The 13273-nt window shown below is 37.1% G+C and overlaps 1 protein-coding gene across 3 annotated transcripts in view; it reads left to right on the top strand.

Annotated features, from left to right (window-relative positions):
- The first annotated feature begins 1843 nt into the window (after positions 1-1843).
- LOC107675224 (myosin-IIIa-like) overlaps positions 1844-13273 on the top strand; it is an 86201-nt gene continuing 74771 nt past the window's right edge. For all 3 annotated transcript variants that reach the window (XM_016469516.1, XM_016469508.1, XM_016469501.1), the window contains exons 1-3: positions 1844-1973; positions 6714-6897; positions 8102-8236. In XM_016469516.1, coding sequence (XP_016325002.1) covers positions 1972-1973; positions 6714-6897; positions 8102-8236 — 321 coding nt within the window. In that variant the 5' untranslated portion in view covers positions 1844-1971. The remainder of the gene's footprint in view (positions 1974-6713; positions 6898-8101; positions 8237-13273) is intronic.

Below are 13273 nucleotides of genomic sequence, written 5' to 3'. Positions count from 1 at the left end.
AGGACATATGGTCAACTGACAGAATGTTGCTACGTAATGTTAATCTGTCCTTATGTAAACCAGCATGGTTTAAGCAAATAATGTACAAAATTAATGCAAACATGCATACACTCTCAAAAAAAGTGCACAAATTGTACCTTTTGAGTTACAATAGCTTTGCACTGGAACAGTACCCTTAATAGTACTATAAGAGTTTATATTGTTACCTGAAGGTTACCTATTACCACTCTAAAGTAGTAATATGCACCCTTTATGGGTAAAGAAGGTACAAAGGTATCCTTTCAAGGGTACTGGCCCAGTGATAAGCTGTTGTACACCTAAAGGTACAATTTTTGCAAAATATTTTTTCTTACAGTATAACCTTAACTTTTCATTCTTGACCTAGTTCTTTACACATATTCTTTGCAAACACAATAATTTATTTATTTATTGGAAAATAGTAAGTATTGCTTGTAAATGCAAACTTTATGACAAAATGTTAAGGTGTTCTGGGAGGTTGCTAGGTGGTTACGTACCAGCTCAAATGAAAAGAGTCCATTATCATTAATGCCTCAAACCTGTATGAGCAGTAACAGTGATGCTTGCTTAGCAAGGGCCACTTAAAAATTCATACACTAATGCACCTCATAATAACCTCTAAGTACCCTAGGTAGGGAAGGTCATGTTACACACTCACACCCAATGTCTCGTAATTTGTGAGGGATGAGGTGGGCTAGTCTTATCTTTCGGTTTCTCCTGTGTCATGGAGTTTTGTAACATATAGAATCTCACTTCATTATTGAACATCTGTGGAAGATCCTCGGGCACTTTACATTGTGCTGTACATGTACTCAGTTACATGCTGTGTGGCCTCGCTGTTTAGAAGGCTAATGACTTGGCATAAGTAATGACGATGTCCTATCATGCTTAAATGAGATTTTATAACACATTTGGTTGTTTCTTTAACTTGTGCAGGTTTCTACCAAAAAGCAGGTAGGCCAACATGCTCCTTTTGATTGCATTGTATATCCTGAAACATAGTATCTTAATTGCCACTTTCTACAAATGGGTATGAAAATTTGGCTTGAAAATGAAGTCGGAGTTTTGTTATTTTTACAGCAAAGGGTGAAAGGAACCAATGCCAAGAGAAAAATGTTGCAGGAGTAGATAACAGGATTGCAGATTTAGCCTAAATTATGATATCCCTCAGTGGGGGGCTAGTTAGTTTGGGACCAAATGTTGGTTTGTAGTTGCTGATAAACTTACATTTCTGTTTGATTATTTTCTTAACACAATAACTGATGAATGTTTGAGCTAGACAAATTCAGCCAGCGCAACAATTTGTCTGAAAATTGAGAAAATGGAATGTGATTTGTTTTTATTTGTCCTTCCACGGTTCCACCATATGAAAAAAGAATGAAAGAAATGCTGTTACTTCCTTTGCATTACAATTTTAAGGAATCTTCCAAAATACCTAATAGTTCTTGCTACTGAAAAAGGAAATTGTGCCATTTTTGCTATAAAAAAGTAATAGGACACCAATTTGTGCCATATTCATAGAAAAGTTGGCAATTTCAATAAAAAGCATTGAGTTTTATAAATACTAAAACACTGTGTGAAAGAACTTTCTCTGGTGTAAATTAAAACCCCTAACAAAGGATAAATATGCTTCCTAAGCTACTCTATCTAGTTACTTTCTTTGGGTTAGAGAGGTAGTTCCCCTGGCATTATATTCTTAGTTGTTCGTACTAGCTTTGGCGCCTGTATCAATGAGTATCTAAATGAGGAAAGGCTCATGGCGTAGTCGACTAATTCCTCTTAATCCCAACATATCTTCTGCTGCTTAGCATTGTTTCTGGTGCCAGGCATGGCTCGCTGAGATTAGCTTTAGCTGTGGTTAACTCCTCCACAAGTGTTCACACGCCACGACTGCTTCCACAGGGTCAATATGGACTTATTCAACAAAATGTTCATCGACCATTTAAGAAAGGAATGTAAGTGACATGTTGAATTTTACAATTTTTATCTTGAAAGTGGGTTTAATTGCAGTTAGAGTAGCGAAAGAGCTGGCTGAACTTTCACCCGGTAGGGTTACAAATGGTGAGTCTGGTTGAGAGACAGAATAAAAAGATCAGTGAGTACTAACAGTAGTTACATAATTTCATGTTTGATTAACTATTGTTTGGGATTACTGTGTTTTTCATACTACTTTTAAATAACAGAAGTATTTATGACTGATTTTGCCGGCATGAGTTTGGATAGGAGTTGGGTTGGTCTGAAAAATTACAGTATTTAAAAGAAATAATACTTTGATCAGATACTGCTTACGATTATATACTATTTATTCTCTGGAACACAACATTTAAAGAATGTTTATATATTTATTTTCCACACAATTCTGTAAAATAATATTGTTTATTTGTCTAACAGTAGGTTATAATATTAAATGTGTGCAGAACTTTATTGATTTTAATGCTTAACGGCAATTAAAATTTATAGTTGAAACTGTTCTAAAAATGAATCCTCTACAATGCTCTACAACAATAAAAAAAAAAAGTATATATATATTTTTTTGTTGTTGTAGAGCATTGTAGAGGATTCATTTTTAGAATAGTTTCAACTATACATTTTAATATATTTATATTTATATTAAAAAAATAAAACTTGAGTTCTAAACCTTAAGATGAGTGATCTGATACCTGATATTGTGGAAGGAAATTCCTGGATGCTTGTTAGGCAAATTCAAACAAAAGTTAAAGCATTTGTTAACAGAGCTCCAGAAAGTAAATTTAGCCATTCTTTCCTTGGAGACAAGACAAATATTCCCTCTGAAATCCATTCAGTCTGGTGTGATAATTTATTGGTCTCTCTGTGAAATTAGCTTACATGCTAAAATACACAATGCAAATTTTTCATTGTCCAAACTCATCAGTTCATTAGGAATCCCATTTTTCACTGTGGTTTTATAGCTGGCACATCAGGTTTTGGTAGCCAGAGCGGTTCGCACTGTACTGAGAACAAAGACGAGGTCATAAAAGCAGCTTGAATCAGGGTCTTTGTTACTCACTCACATTAAAGAGACCTGCCCGCATTCTCCATCACAACAATATGAGACTCTTATTTACATTTACATTTACATGTATTCATTTGGCAGCTTTTATCCAAATCGACTTACAGTTGAAGAATACAACAAGCGATGTAGCATAAGATGGCAATAAACACGAGAAATGTCTGTTATAGGTTTCAGTCACCATTCAAAATAGTAAAACGCTAGGACAGGAGGATAATAAGAGAACAAAAAAAGTGAAGTCATAGATTTATTATTATTATTGGAGGCAGTTAGATGTTCATGGACAAGATGAGTTTTCAGTTGTTTCTTGAAGGTTGTGAGGGATTCGTCTGTCCGGATGGAGTTAGGTAGGTCATTCCACCAACAGGGTATGGTGAAAGAAAACGTCCTTGAGAGTGATTTTGTGCCTCTCTGCGATGGGACCACTAGTCGCCACTCATTTACTGACTGCAGGCTTTTGGAGGGGGTGCATAGGAGAGAGCGGAGGTACTGTAGGAGGGTGTGGAACCTGTGGCAGTTCTGTAGGCAAACACCAATGTCTTGAACTTGATGCGAGCCATGACTGGAAGCCAGTCAGGCAGTCTGAGATCCGAGCAGGTACAGTTGAATCATCTGGTTGAAATGAGAGGTAGAGCTGCGTGTCATCAGCATAGCAATGATAGGAAAAACCATGCGCCTGATTGATGGGTCCTAAATGATCAGTCTTATGAGGCACTTAACCCATAGGGAGCAAGAGCTTTGTGGGAACTATTTAAATGAAAGGAAGGGATGCAACATTGACAACAATCCTCTTATCTACTTCAGTTTTATCTTTAAATGTTATAACACAAACAGCTCCTCTCAATTCAAGGGAACACACATACTAGCTTGTTTAAATGTAGGTATGCTATTACTTTTTTAAGTGATCCGACAAAAGATTTACTCTTGGACAAGTGTATCCTGTCCTACAACTGAAGAATTCCTAGCTGTGTCTCAATGCAGAGGCTGTATCATTTGATAGGTACGGACTTCAAACTGAGTGTTGTTAAATGGGACAGTCTATCCCAGGGCTGTCCGAACTCGGTCCTGGAGGGCCGGTGTCCTGCAGAGTTTAGCTCCAACCCAAATTAAAAACACCTGAACCAGCTAATCAAGCTCTTACTAGGCTTAGAAACTTCCAGTCAGGTGTGTTGAGGCAAGTTGGAGCTAAACCATGCAGGACACCGGCCCTCCAGGACTGAGTTTGGACAGCCCTGGTCTATCCTATGGGGGATTTCCTAGTAACTTCAACAGCTGCCATTGACAAATAGAAGCAACATTTGTACTGGACTTTTTTTTTAATTGATCTTCAACAGCTTAAAAACAAATCAGGGTTCATAATCTGTTCACCTTAGTCCATGAGCATAATTTAATAAAAAGTATAAACTGTTTTTAAAATGATAATTTAGTAAGATATAAGTCAACATGTAAACCGATTTTTTTTTTAAGTTGAAACTCAATTTGAAAGTATTATCTGGCATTTTCACTTAAAAAAATCCTGTCATCATTGGCGCGATGAAACTTGGGATTGCCTGGGCCATGAAGGATTGTTGGGGGGGGGGGGGCGCTCGAAGGGGGTCTCGCCCAGGGTGTAATTCAATGTAGAACCGCCCCTGCACATACTTTATCACAGATGAAGTGGATTAGAAGCAATATTTCTCAAATACACAGATGTTTCAGATGTTTTCATGAAGCAACAGAAACACTTTTCATTCAATAATTAATGTACTTAAGACAGTGCCTGTAAAATTTAAGCCAAAAGGCCTACTATTAAAATACCAATAAAGTCAATACTATTAACATACTACTAAAGTGGGGTCTTTATTTTTTAATCAGTTTTATTTTGATAAACATTGCGTTAACATCACATGAAACATATTTTTGCTGTTATAAAAGCACTTATTTGTGAGCAGCGGAACTGAAAGTGTCTAAACCAGGGCTGTCCGAACTCGGTCCTGGAGGGCCGGTGTCCTGCAGAGTTTAGCTCCAACCCAAATTAAAAACACCTGAACCAGCTAATCAAGCTCTTACTAGGCTTAGAAACTTCCAGTCAGGTGTGTTGAGGCAAGTTGGAGCTAAACCATGCAGGACACCGGCCCTCCAGGACTGAGTTTGGACAGCCCTGGTCTATCCTATGGGGGATTTCCTAGTAACTTCAACAGCTGCCATTGACAAATAGAAGCAACATTTGTACTGGACTTTTTTTTTAATTGATCTTCAACAGCTTAAAAACAAATCAGGGTTCATAATCTGTTCACCTTAGTCCATGAGCATAATTTAATAAAAAGTATAAACTGTTTTTAAAATGATAATTTAGTAAGATATAAGTCAACATGTAAACCGATTTTTTTTTTAAGTTGAAACTCAATTTGAAAGTATTATCTGGCATTTTCACTTAAAAAAATCCTGTCATCATTGGCGCGATGAAACTTGGGATTGCCTGGGCCATGAAGGATCCATCTGTTGTATCTTTCATAGCCCCGGAAACAAAGGACACATTTTGAGGCCCCATTTGAAGGAGACTTTGAAATGGGACAGTCTTTGTTGCACCGCTGTGATGCATTCAGTCTTCGAATACAGCCTCTATATTGGGACACAGTTACTTTCCTGCAGAGTGAAGCTCCAACACACCTGCTTGGAAGATCCAAGTGATCCTGAAGACCATGATTAGCTGGAAGGTAGCCCTCCAGGAGCAGAACTGGACACCACTTTTCTTGGAGGAGAGTATAATGCAAAACAATTGCATTGAACAAAGGACCTCCAAGTCACATTAAGAGACCAGAATTTCATAAAGACTTGAAGATCAGCTCTTTTTATTTAGGATAGTGAGCAACCACCTAGCAAAACCCCAGAACACCTCAGCCACTCGAAAGCAATGCCCACCAGAATACTCTAGCATAGTGCTTTGCACAGACAAGCACCATTCAAGCTTTCTTCAGAACATTTGAAATTCTGCTACTGTGTTTCTTTTATGAAGTAAGTTTCTGTCAAAAAGTTCTTGCATTGTGCCAATTGGAATGTAATGTTTTCTTTCACTAAGTCATAGTTACTGCTAGGATTTGTTGTGCAATCTGCACATAATGTCATCTTTGAAGGAACAGAACTTCTGACCCTTTTGTAAATTAGTTCACTGCATCCTCAGATCTTTCTGCCTTTGATCATATCTTCCTGCTTTTCTCAGACATTGTTTTCTGAAGAGGGATTCACAAATTCTGAGATCAAAACCCTGGAGATATAAATTGAACCAAAACATTTTAGTCCAAAGTTTTCCATCCTCAGTGACAGGTAAAAGCCAGCAGCTTTTGCAAAAATTCTGAGGGATATGCTTATTCAGACATGATAAAGGGTGATCTTGTTGTTACTACTGCATATATGGATTTTGTTAATCCTGGAGCAACATTGCTATCATGCAAAAATAGTCCTAGCTGTGCCACGGCTAATTTTAAAACCCATATTTACATATTAGTGTGCATTTTCATGCAGAGGTTATTTTACTCATCACATGGTTGTTAAAATGTGTTATCTCTTGTGTGCAGGCATCACAAGTGAAAAAAAACAACTTCCAAGTTAACCACCATAAGTCAAATGGAAAAACAGCAAGTAGTCGTCTATAACTCAAGACTCAATATGTGCTCTTTCTCCTCAGGAGATCACTTGAGAAGATGTTTCCTCACTCAGGGAAATCCATCGTCTTTGACAGCTTTCCAGATCCATCCGACACCTGGGAGATCATTGAGACTATTGGTAAAGGGACATATGGGAAAGTTTATAAAGTGCTTAACAGGGTCAATGGCAGCAAAGCCGCCGTCAAAATACTGGATCCAATCCATGTGAGTAAAACCATACTAGATCAAACCTGTGTGTGGTGTATGTTTTTAGGTCACAAAGAGAGACAACAAGCACAACTCTCAAAACATGCACATCTATGAGTCCTGTTTAGCCGAACCCTGAGTCAAATTTTTTAAACACAGAGCAAACTCAAGGTCAGATTTGCACAGAACTGAGGTTAAGGGCAGAGTCATGGTAGGCACTTCAGGTTCAATGAGTTCACATTTGTGTGCATATGCATGTATTTGCGCAATTGTGTGTACCTGTGAGAGTGTTTATGCCTTAAGAGACGCCTGCAGGCAATTACTGACCACTGAGAACAAATACTTGCCACTATCATATTAAGAACAGAACATCTATATCCTGCAGATAATGCCAAAAGGCTCTCCGTCTCTCTCTCTCTCTCTCTCTCTCTCTCGTTATTTCTCCAGCCACACACTCTTTCTTTTAGTGATGGGGCAAATAAAAGCACCCCTAACAACACATACACAGACTAATCATGAAGAGATGGATTTTCAGAAAATGTGCAATTTGTGTTAATTTACTTCACCAGAGTTTCTCCAGTTCACCCTTTCAAGGTCCTGAAAGGAGGCTTGGAAGTATTTCAACGGCCTTTGGCTGCCAGTATATTTCAAATTACTCATCTAGATCAAATAAATCTAGGCTTAATTTAATAGACTGCAGCTGCCGTGGTCATTGTACCTTCGATATTCACAAATATTTATTTTCACTGCTTTCCAAGCACAGGAAATGCAGTAATCATGTGTAGTAATAGAAATGTGGAGCACTTTTGAAGCCAAAAGGCATCACACAAAAGACCTGTGCACCGTATCCATTAAAATTCTACTCTCAGAGGTTGTTTTTCCTCCAGGTTCAATCAGTAAACAGTAATTTTCCGACATTGGAGGATGTGGAAGCCAACAAATATTATTTCAATATATCCCCCAAGTGTAGTGTACCGTTGTGGCCTGTAGGGCTTTATTAATGCTGACATTTCATAGCCTTTCTGGTTTCGCTAAGTTCAATAGATAAAATGACTCACAAAAATATATATTTTTCTTTTTTTTGCATCAGTGCCTCCCTTTGTGTTTCATTAAAAACTGGATAGTTTAAGAAATGTTTCTGTTCACTCCAAAATGAGAATGGAAGTTTGAACCATTGCCCTGTGTTTCTTAAAAGTCAATTAAATTAATCTGTTTCTTTCAGGACATTGATGAGGAAATTGAAGCTGAATATAACATCCTCAAAACTCTCTCAGACCATTCCAATGTCGTGAAGTTTTTTGGAATGTTCTACAAGAAGGATGTGAAGATCGGAGACCAGCTATGGCTAGTGCTAGAGGTGAAGTTCAGTTCCATGTCATACACGTGAGCCTCATTTATTTAAGCTTGTTGTATATCACACACTTGTTAAACTGGGCTAGAGCCATTATCGGCAAAACACTTTTAAATGCCATAATCAATCACAGTTATTATTTTTGCAGCCGGAAAACATGCATATGCTAATGTGTTTGTAAATCAGGGAAAAGTGTACTGCATGCTATATCACTATCACATTATAGATGTATTGCTACCATCACAGTGTGGGCTGATGGGGTACGTATGAAAGCAGTGGAAATCAGGGCGAATCTCTCTTTTAAAATCACATTAGGCCTACAGTAATCTTAGTGACCTTTGTGTTGTTTGACTGCTTGAGAACAGACAGGTATAAAGGTGAGCGTTGTGGAAATGGGATAAGACGAGTGTTACATAAGATACTTTATTTCAGCGGTAGGTCTGGACAGAGTTTTTGTGGCAAGACAGGTATGGGGGGTGGGGGTGGATGTGACTACCAATGTGGATTGACTGTGTCCTGCTAAGATGAGCAAGTTCAGATACCAGATCTGTATTCAGACACACAGGCTTTAGCAGGAAAGAGATGGTCTGCCTCTGTAATGGGTTACAGTGTTCTAATAGTGAGGTCGCTTTATATTGCACCATACTGTACTATGTATTGATGAATAATCCCAGCAGGCACACAACGTTGATATTTGGTTAAATCGACGTCGGGTGACCAAAATTCAATGTAAATTCAACGTCTAATGTCAATGTTAAATTGATGTCCAATACCGACGTCAGGTGACGTTGATATTTTGTTGTTTTTAGGTTGTGTAACCAAAATCCAATGTTAAGTCAACGTCAAATTGACATCAAATATTGACGTTAACCCGATTTTAATTTTCAACCAAAACGCAACGTCTGTCTGACGTCATGTCCAACATCAATCTGACATTACATAGACGTCCGGTGCCTGCTGGGATGCCCATTAGTTATGTCTTTCAGCAGTAATTATCCAGAAAAAAAAGTGTTGTTTTGAATTTACTAATGTAGTTGTGTTATTACACCTGAATCATACAGTAATTTGAATGTGCCAGTACTGGAACATAAAATTATACACACCTCGTATTTAATGTGTATTATTTGTATTCTTTAATTTAATAATATGTTGTACATTTTTTATAGTCACACAACTGCTTGTATGGTTATGCACAACAACCTTCTGAGAAAGTTTCATTTCAGCTCATCAAATTGCAGAAGTGACGTAATGCATAATTTAATTTGAGACTAATACAACATAATTATCAGTGTGCTTAAATTGCAAACTTTTTCAAATATCCTCAAAGCATGTTTTTTTTTTATTTTTTATTTTTATTAAAGCTTACTGTTGGATTTTCATAATTCCCCCGAAGTACAATGATACAGATATGACATTTGATGGTAATACCATAGTACTATGCTATATACCATGATAAACTTTTGCACATACAATACCATGATAATTACATGGGACTTCAAGTAACTTCAAATTGAATTTTATGGTATTATTGTGGTGTATATTTAAACATAGGTGGTGGAGGGAGTATAATTGTTGGGATTTGGGGGTTGACCCCCTTATATTAAGGCTTAAAGGAAGTCAAATGAAATTGTTTGGGCTATCATTAAACTACTCTGATCTTAAGATGTCAGTTCAAGTTTACTAAACAACCCATTTCAGTAATAAACCACTACTTTTTGTGAGGAGCGAATTATTTGCAGTTGGTTTTCAAAATTGTGTTGTATGAAAACTTCAGATGTACAGGTTTGGAAGGAATTTTCTCAGTGATAGGTTTTGTTCTTGTGTTCTTTAAATGTGCTTTCGATCTCAGACATTTATAAACATTGTATGGAATTACATTTCTGCCGAAATTCTGCGCGCGAAAGATCATTGACTGACTCTGCTGACCACTGAGCATTTTGCTGTCCAATGGTTATGCATTAACTTTGCAATTTCTAGTATTGTATTAGTTTTGAATATTTCTCATGGGCATTTAATAATTTTTTACTTTCAGTCTGAGTTAAATCTGTTTTTTGGCTCATTTTATCTGTAAAAGAAAATCTGCTTAATAATTATGCACACCTGAATATAAGACATTTTTCACTTCAGCCTTCATGAATAATTATATATCAATTATAAATTACTAAATACAAGATTAATAGTAGTTATTAAGATTGATGTCGTTTGGAATTGGTAAAATGTGCTTGGAAAAAAATATGATCAGAATATCAACTTGCATAATAATTATGCATGCACTGTATTTTTCCTCTTCTGCTGTCGAGGTAATGCAATAAATGTTGTGATTGGTTGTCAAGGCAGCCAATCAGAATTTAGCAGCCTCGGTCTCTGATTGGCTGGAATTATGGCACATTGTAACGCTGGGTTGTGTTGAGCAAGCGAGCTGTTGGCATTTAGCGAGCACAGAGGGGGGGGGCATCAGGTGAGCAAGCTAGTGAAACGTTGCACGCGCAAAGGAGAAGGTCTGCACACATCCAAAAACGTGTTTTAAATGCAAAATTGATTTCCGTGCGCTCGAAAGACTTTTTTCTTTGCGAAACGAACAATTTCTCCACAAAACTCAGATCGCGCACGTGCAAAATGCGCTTTTGTGCGCTCAAAATATGATCTTTCGCGCTCAGAATTGTGGCAGAAATGTAAGCCCATAACATTGTAGCTCTTTGAAGCCATGGAGCTCAACATGTGCTCAGCAGAATATTGACACTGACATCAGAACATCTCCGCCACTTATCTTTATTCTCGGATGATCACAGTGCAAATAGACATTTCTGAGACCTTTTGCTGACTTGGAGGAAAGCACATGATCAAATGTCAGTTAGTATTGTATAATATCTTTTTTTAATCACATTATCAATACAGTTACCCTGGGGAAACAGATCGTAAACACGGCTTTTATTTTATGCTTTTGCGCAGCTGAATCGGACGTTGGATTGTGTTCAGTATATTAGACCTGTCTGAAGAGATTAAGTCATGTTTACATGGTGTGAAACTTTACCTCGGTCTCAAGGTGTGGGGCTGAGGAGGGTTAGTTAACATGTCCCACATAGTCCTGTAACCTAATCTCAGAAGACAATACCATGACTTTCTGAGTCAGTCTTTGTAAAAAAAAAAAAAAAATAAATAAAAAATTATATACATAAAAAAATATTTATTAACACATAATAATAATAATAGACATGCACACATACATAAAAAGGTGACATCACACAGTCTTCCACATATGTCTGAAAACATCTGAATTCTGGAATTAAAATATCATAGATTTAACCTTGTTTTATTATTTCAAACAATATATTTATTGTTTTAGCATTTGAAATGTTCTATTCGTTTAAAACACATTTTTTTAATAAAATAATAAAAAAGGTTGCATCTCAGAGAATAGCTCTAGAATTATTTGTTTACAAATGTCACTTGCTTTAAGAATTGTATCAAATCAATCAAATCTCCAGCCAGATATGATATATCGAGTGTCGTGTTCAAATACTGTCTGGAGCAACTGGAGCCAAATAAATAAAATAAAAATGTATAAGTTAATAACACAGTTACCACAACTGACAAAAGCTATTTTCTTCCTTTGCAAAGCTTTAAGCAAGTGTCTCAGCTGCAGTAGAAGGAATTATCTTTTTTCTTGTTTGTGTTTCCCTAAAGACCTTTGCATTTCTGTATGCAAACTCCTTCATGCAAAATCCACTGTCAGCAATCTAAATGTGGAAGTTAATCCTCTGGCTAGAATCACAGCCGAGCATTCAAGCTGTCAGCAGCAAGTTAGCAGCCGAGGAGATGGGGGAACGCAGGGGGGTTAAATTGTCATGGTTACAGTCGTCCCCTCTGAACTGTAATTTTCCGTATTTCAGTAGGATCCGAGAAGAAGGCTCCTCCACATTGAGTGACCCCTGATTACAGAGAGGAGTCGCACAAATTGCATCCTCCACTTGCTGGCTGCTCATCAGTGCTTGTTCTGCTTCTCTTTTGTGTTGTGTGTTCTAATTATGGATATGAAGGGAACCGCTTTCATCTGTACTCACCGGTTGCTCGTCGTATAAGGGGCCGACTCCGCTCCGTCATTTTAAAACTTCAAAGATATCGGAAATGATCTCTATTCAGTTTTGGGTAACACTTTAGAATAATGGTCCGTTGTTAACAAGTAATTATGCAGGAAGTAATAGGTAGTACTACATTAACACTTATTGTTCACTTTTAAGACGTTACTGTTGTGATTAGTAATTAATTGGTTATTCTTTATTAACTGGTCATAGTTCACAAGTAATTCTCAATGAGGATATATTTTTTATCCTCTACTACCTATTACTTCCTGCATAGTTACTTGTTAACAACGGACCATTATTCTAAAGTGTTACCCAGTTTTGTTCAAGTTGGCTCCAGTTGGTGGTTAATGGCTGGGATAGGACTGACGACAGCGGTTCATTGCTGTAGTTTCACATGAAACAGTATGTCTCTGTGCCACTGTTATTCGTACCATTCATTTTAAATGCCTGGCTTTTTGCAGATATGTAGTTTGTAAAAGCCTGCTTGATGAAGTGGATTTATTGACTGGATTCTTAAAAACTGGAGACAATAAATATCAAATGGTGCTTGCATCATTGCTCAAGTTATTTGCAAAAACTTGTAATATGATTCTATAGGTAGCATTAGTTAATGCAATGGCTAACATGAAATAGCAGTGAATAGCAATTAAATTTTTGCATATGCATTTTACACATTTTAACACTGTTATCTGCATAAATTAACATTAATATAAAAGAAAACACTAATTAGCAATGGGCAGTAGAATATTTACACTGTTAAAAATGTTGTACACTGTTGTTAATACATTAACGTAAACCTTTTTTTACACCACTGTTCAAATGTCTGGAGTCAGTGAGATATTTGACAGCAAAGACTTTTTCATTGTTACAGAGAGAGAGAGAGAGAGAGAGAGAGAGGTATAATGACAAAGGTATGACAGGTATTACAAGGAGAAGGTGACTTTTCAGGACATTACCCCAT

Source organism: Sinocyclocheilus anshuiensis, unplaced genomic scaffold (assembly GCF_001515605.1).
Source record: "Sinocyclocheilus anshuiensis isolate Anshui unplaced genomic scaffold, SAMN03320099.WGS_v1.1 scaffold1090, whole genome shotgun sequence".
NCBI lineage: Eukaryota > Metazoa > Chordata > Actinopteri > Cypriniformes > Cyprinidae > Sinocyclocheilus > Sinocyclocheilus anshuiensis.
This window is presented reverse-complemented; position numbering and strand designations above follow the sequence as displayed.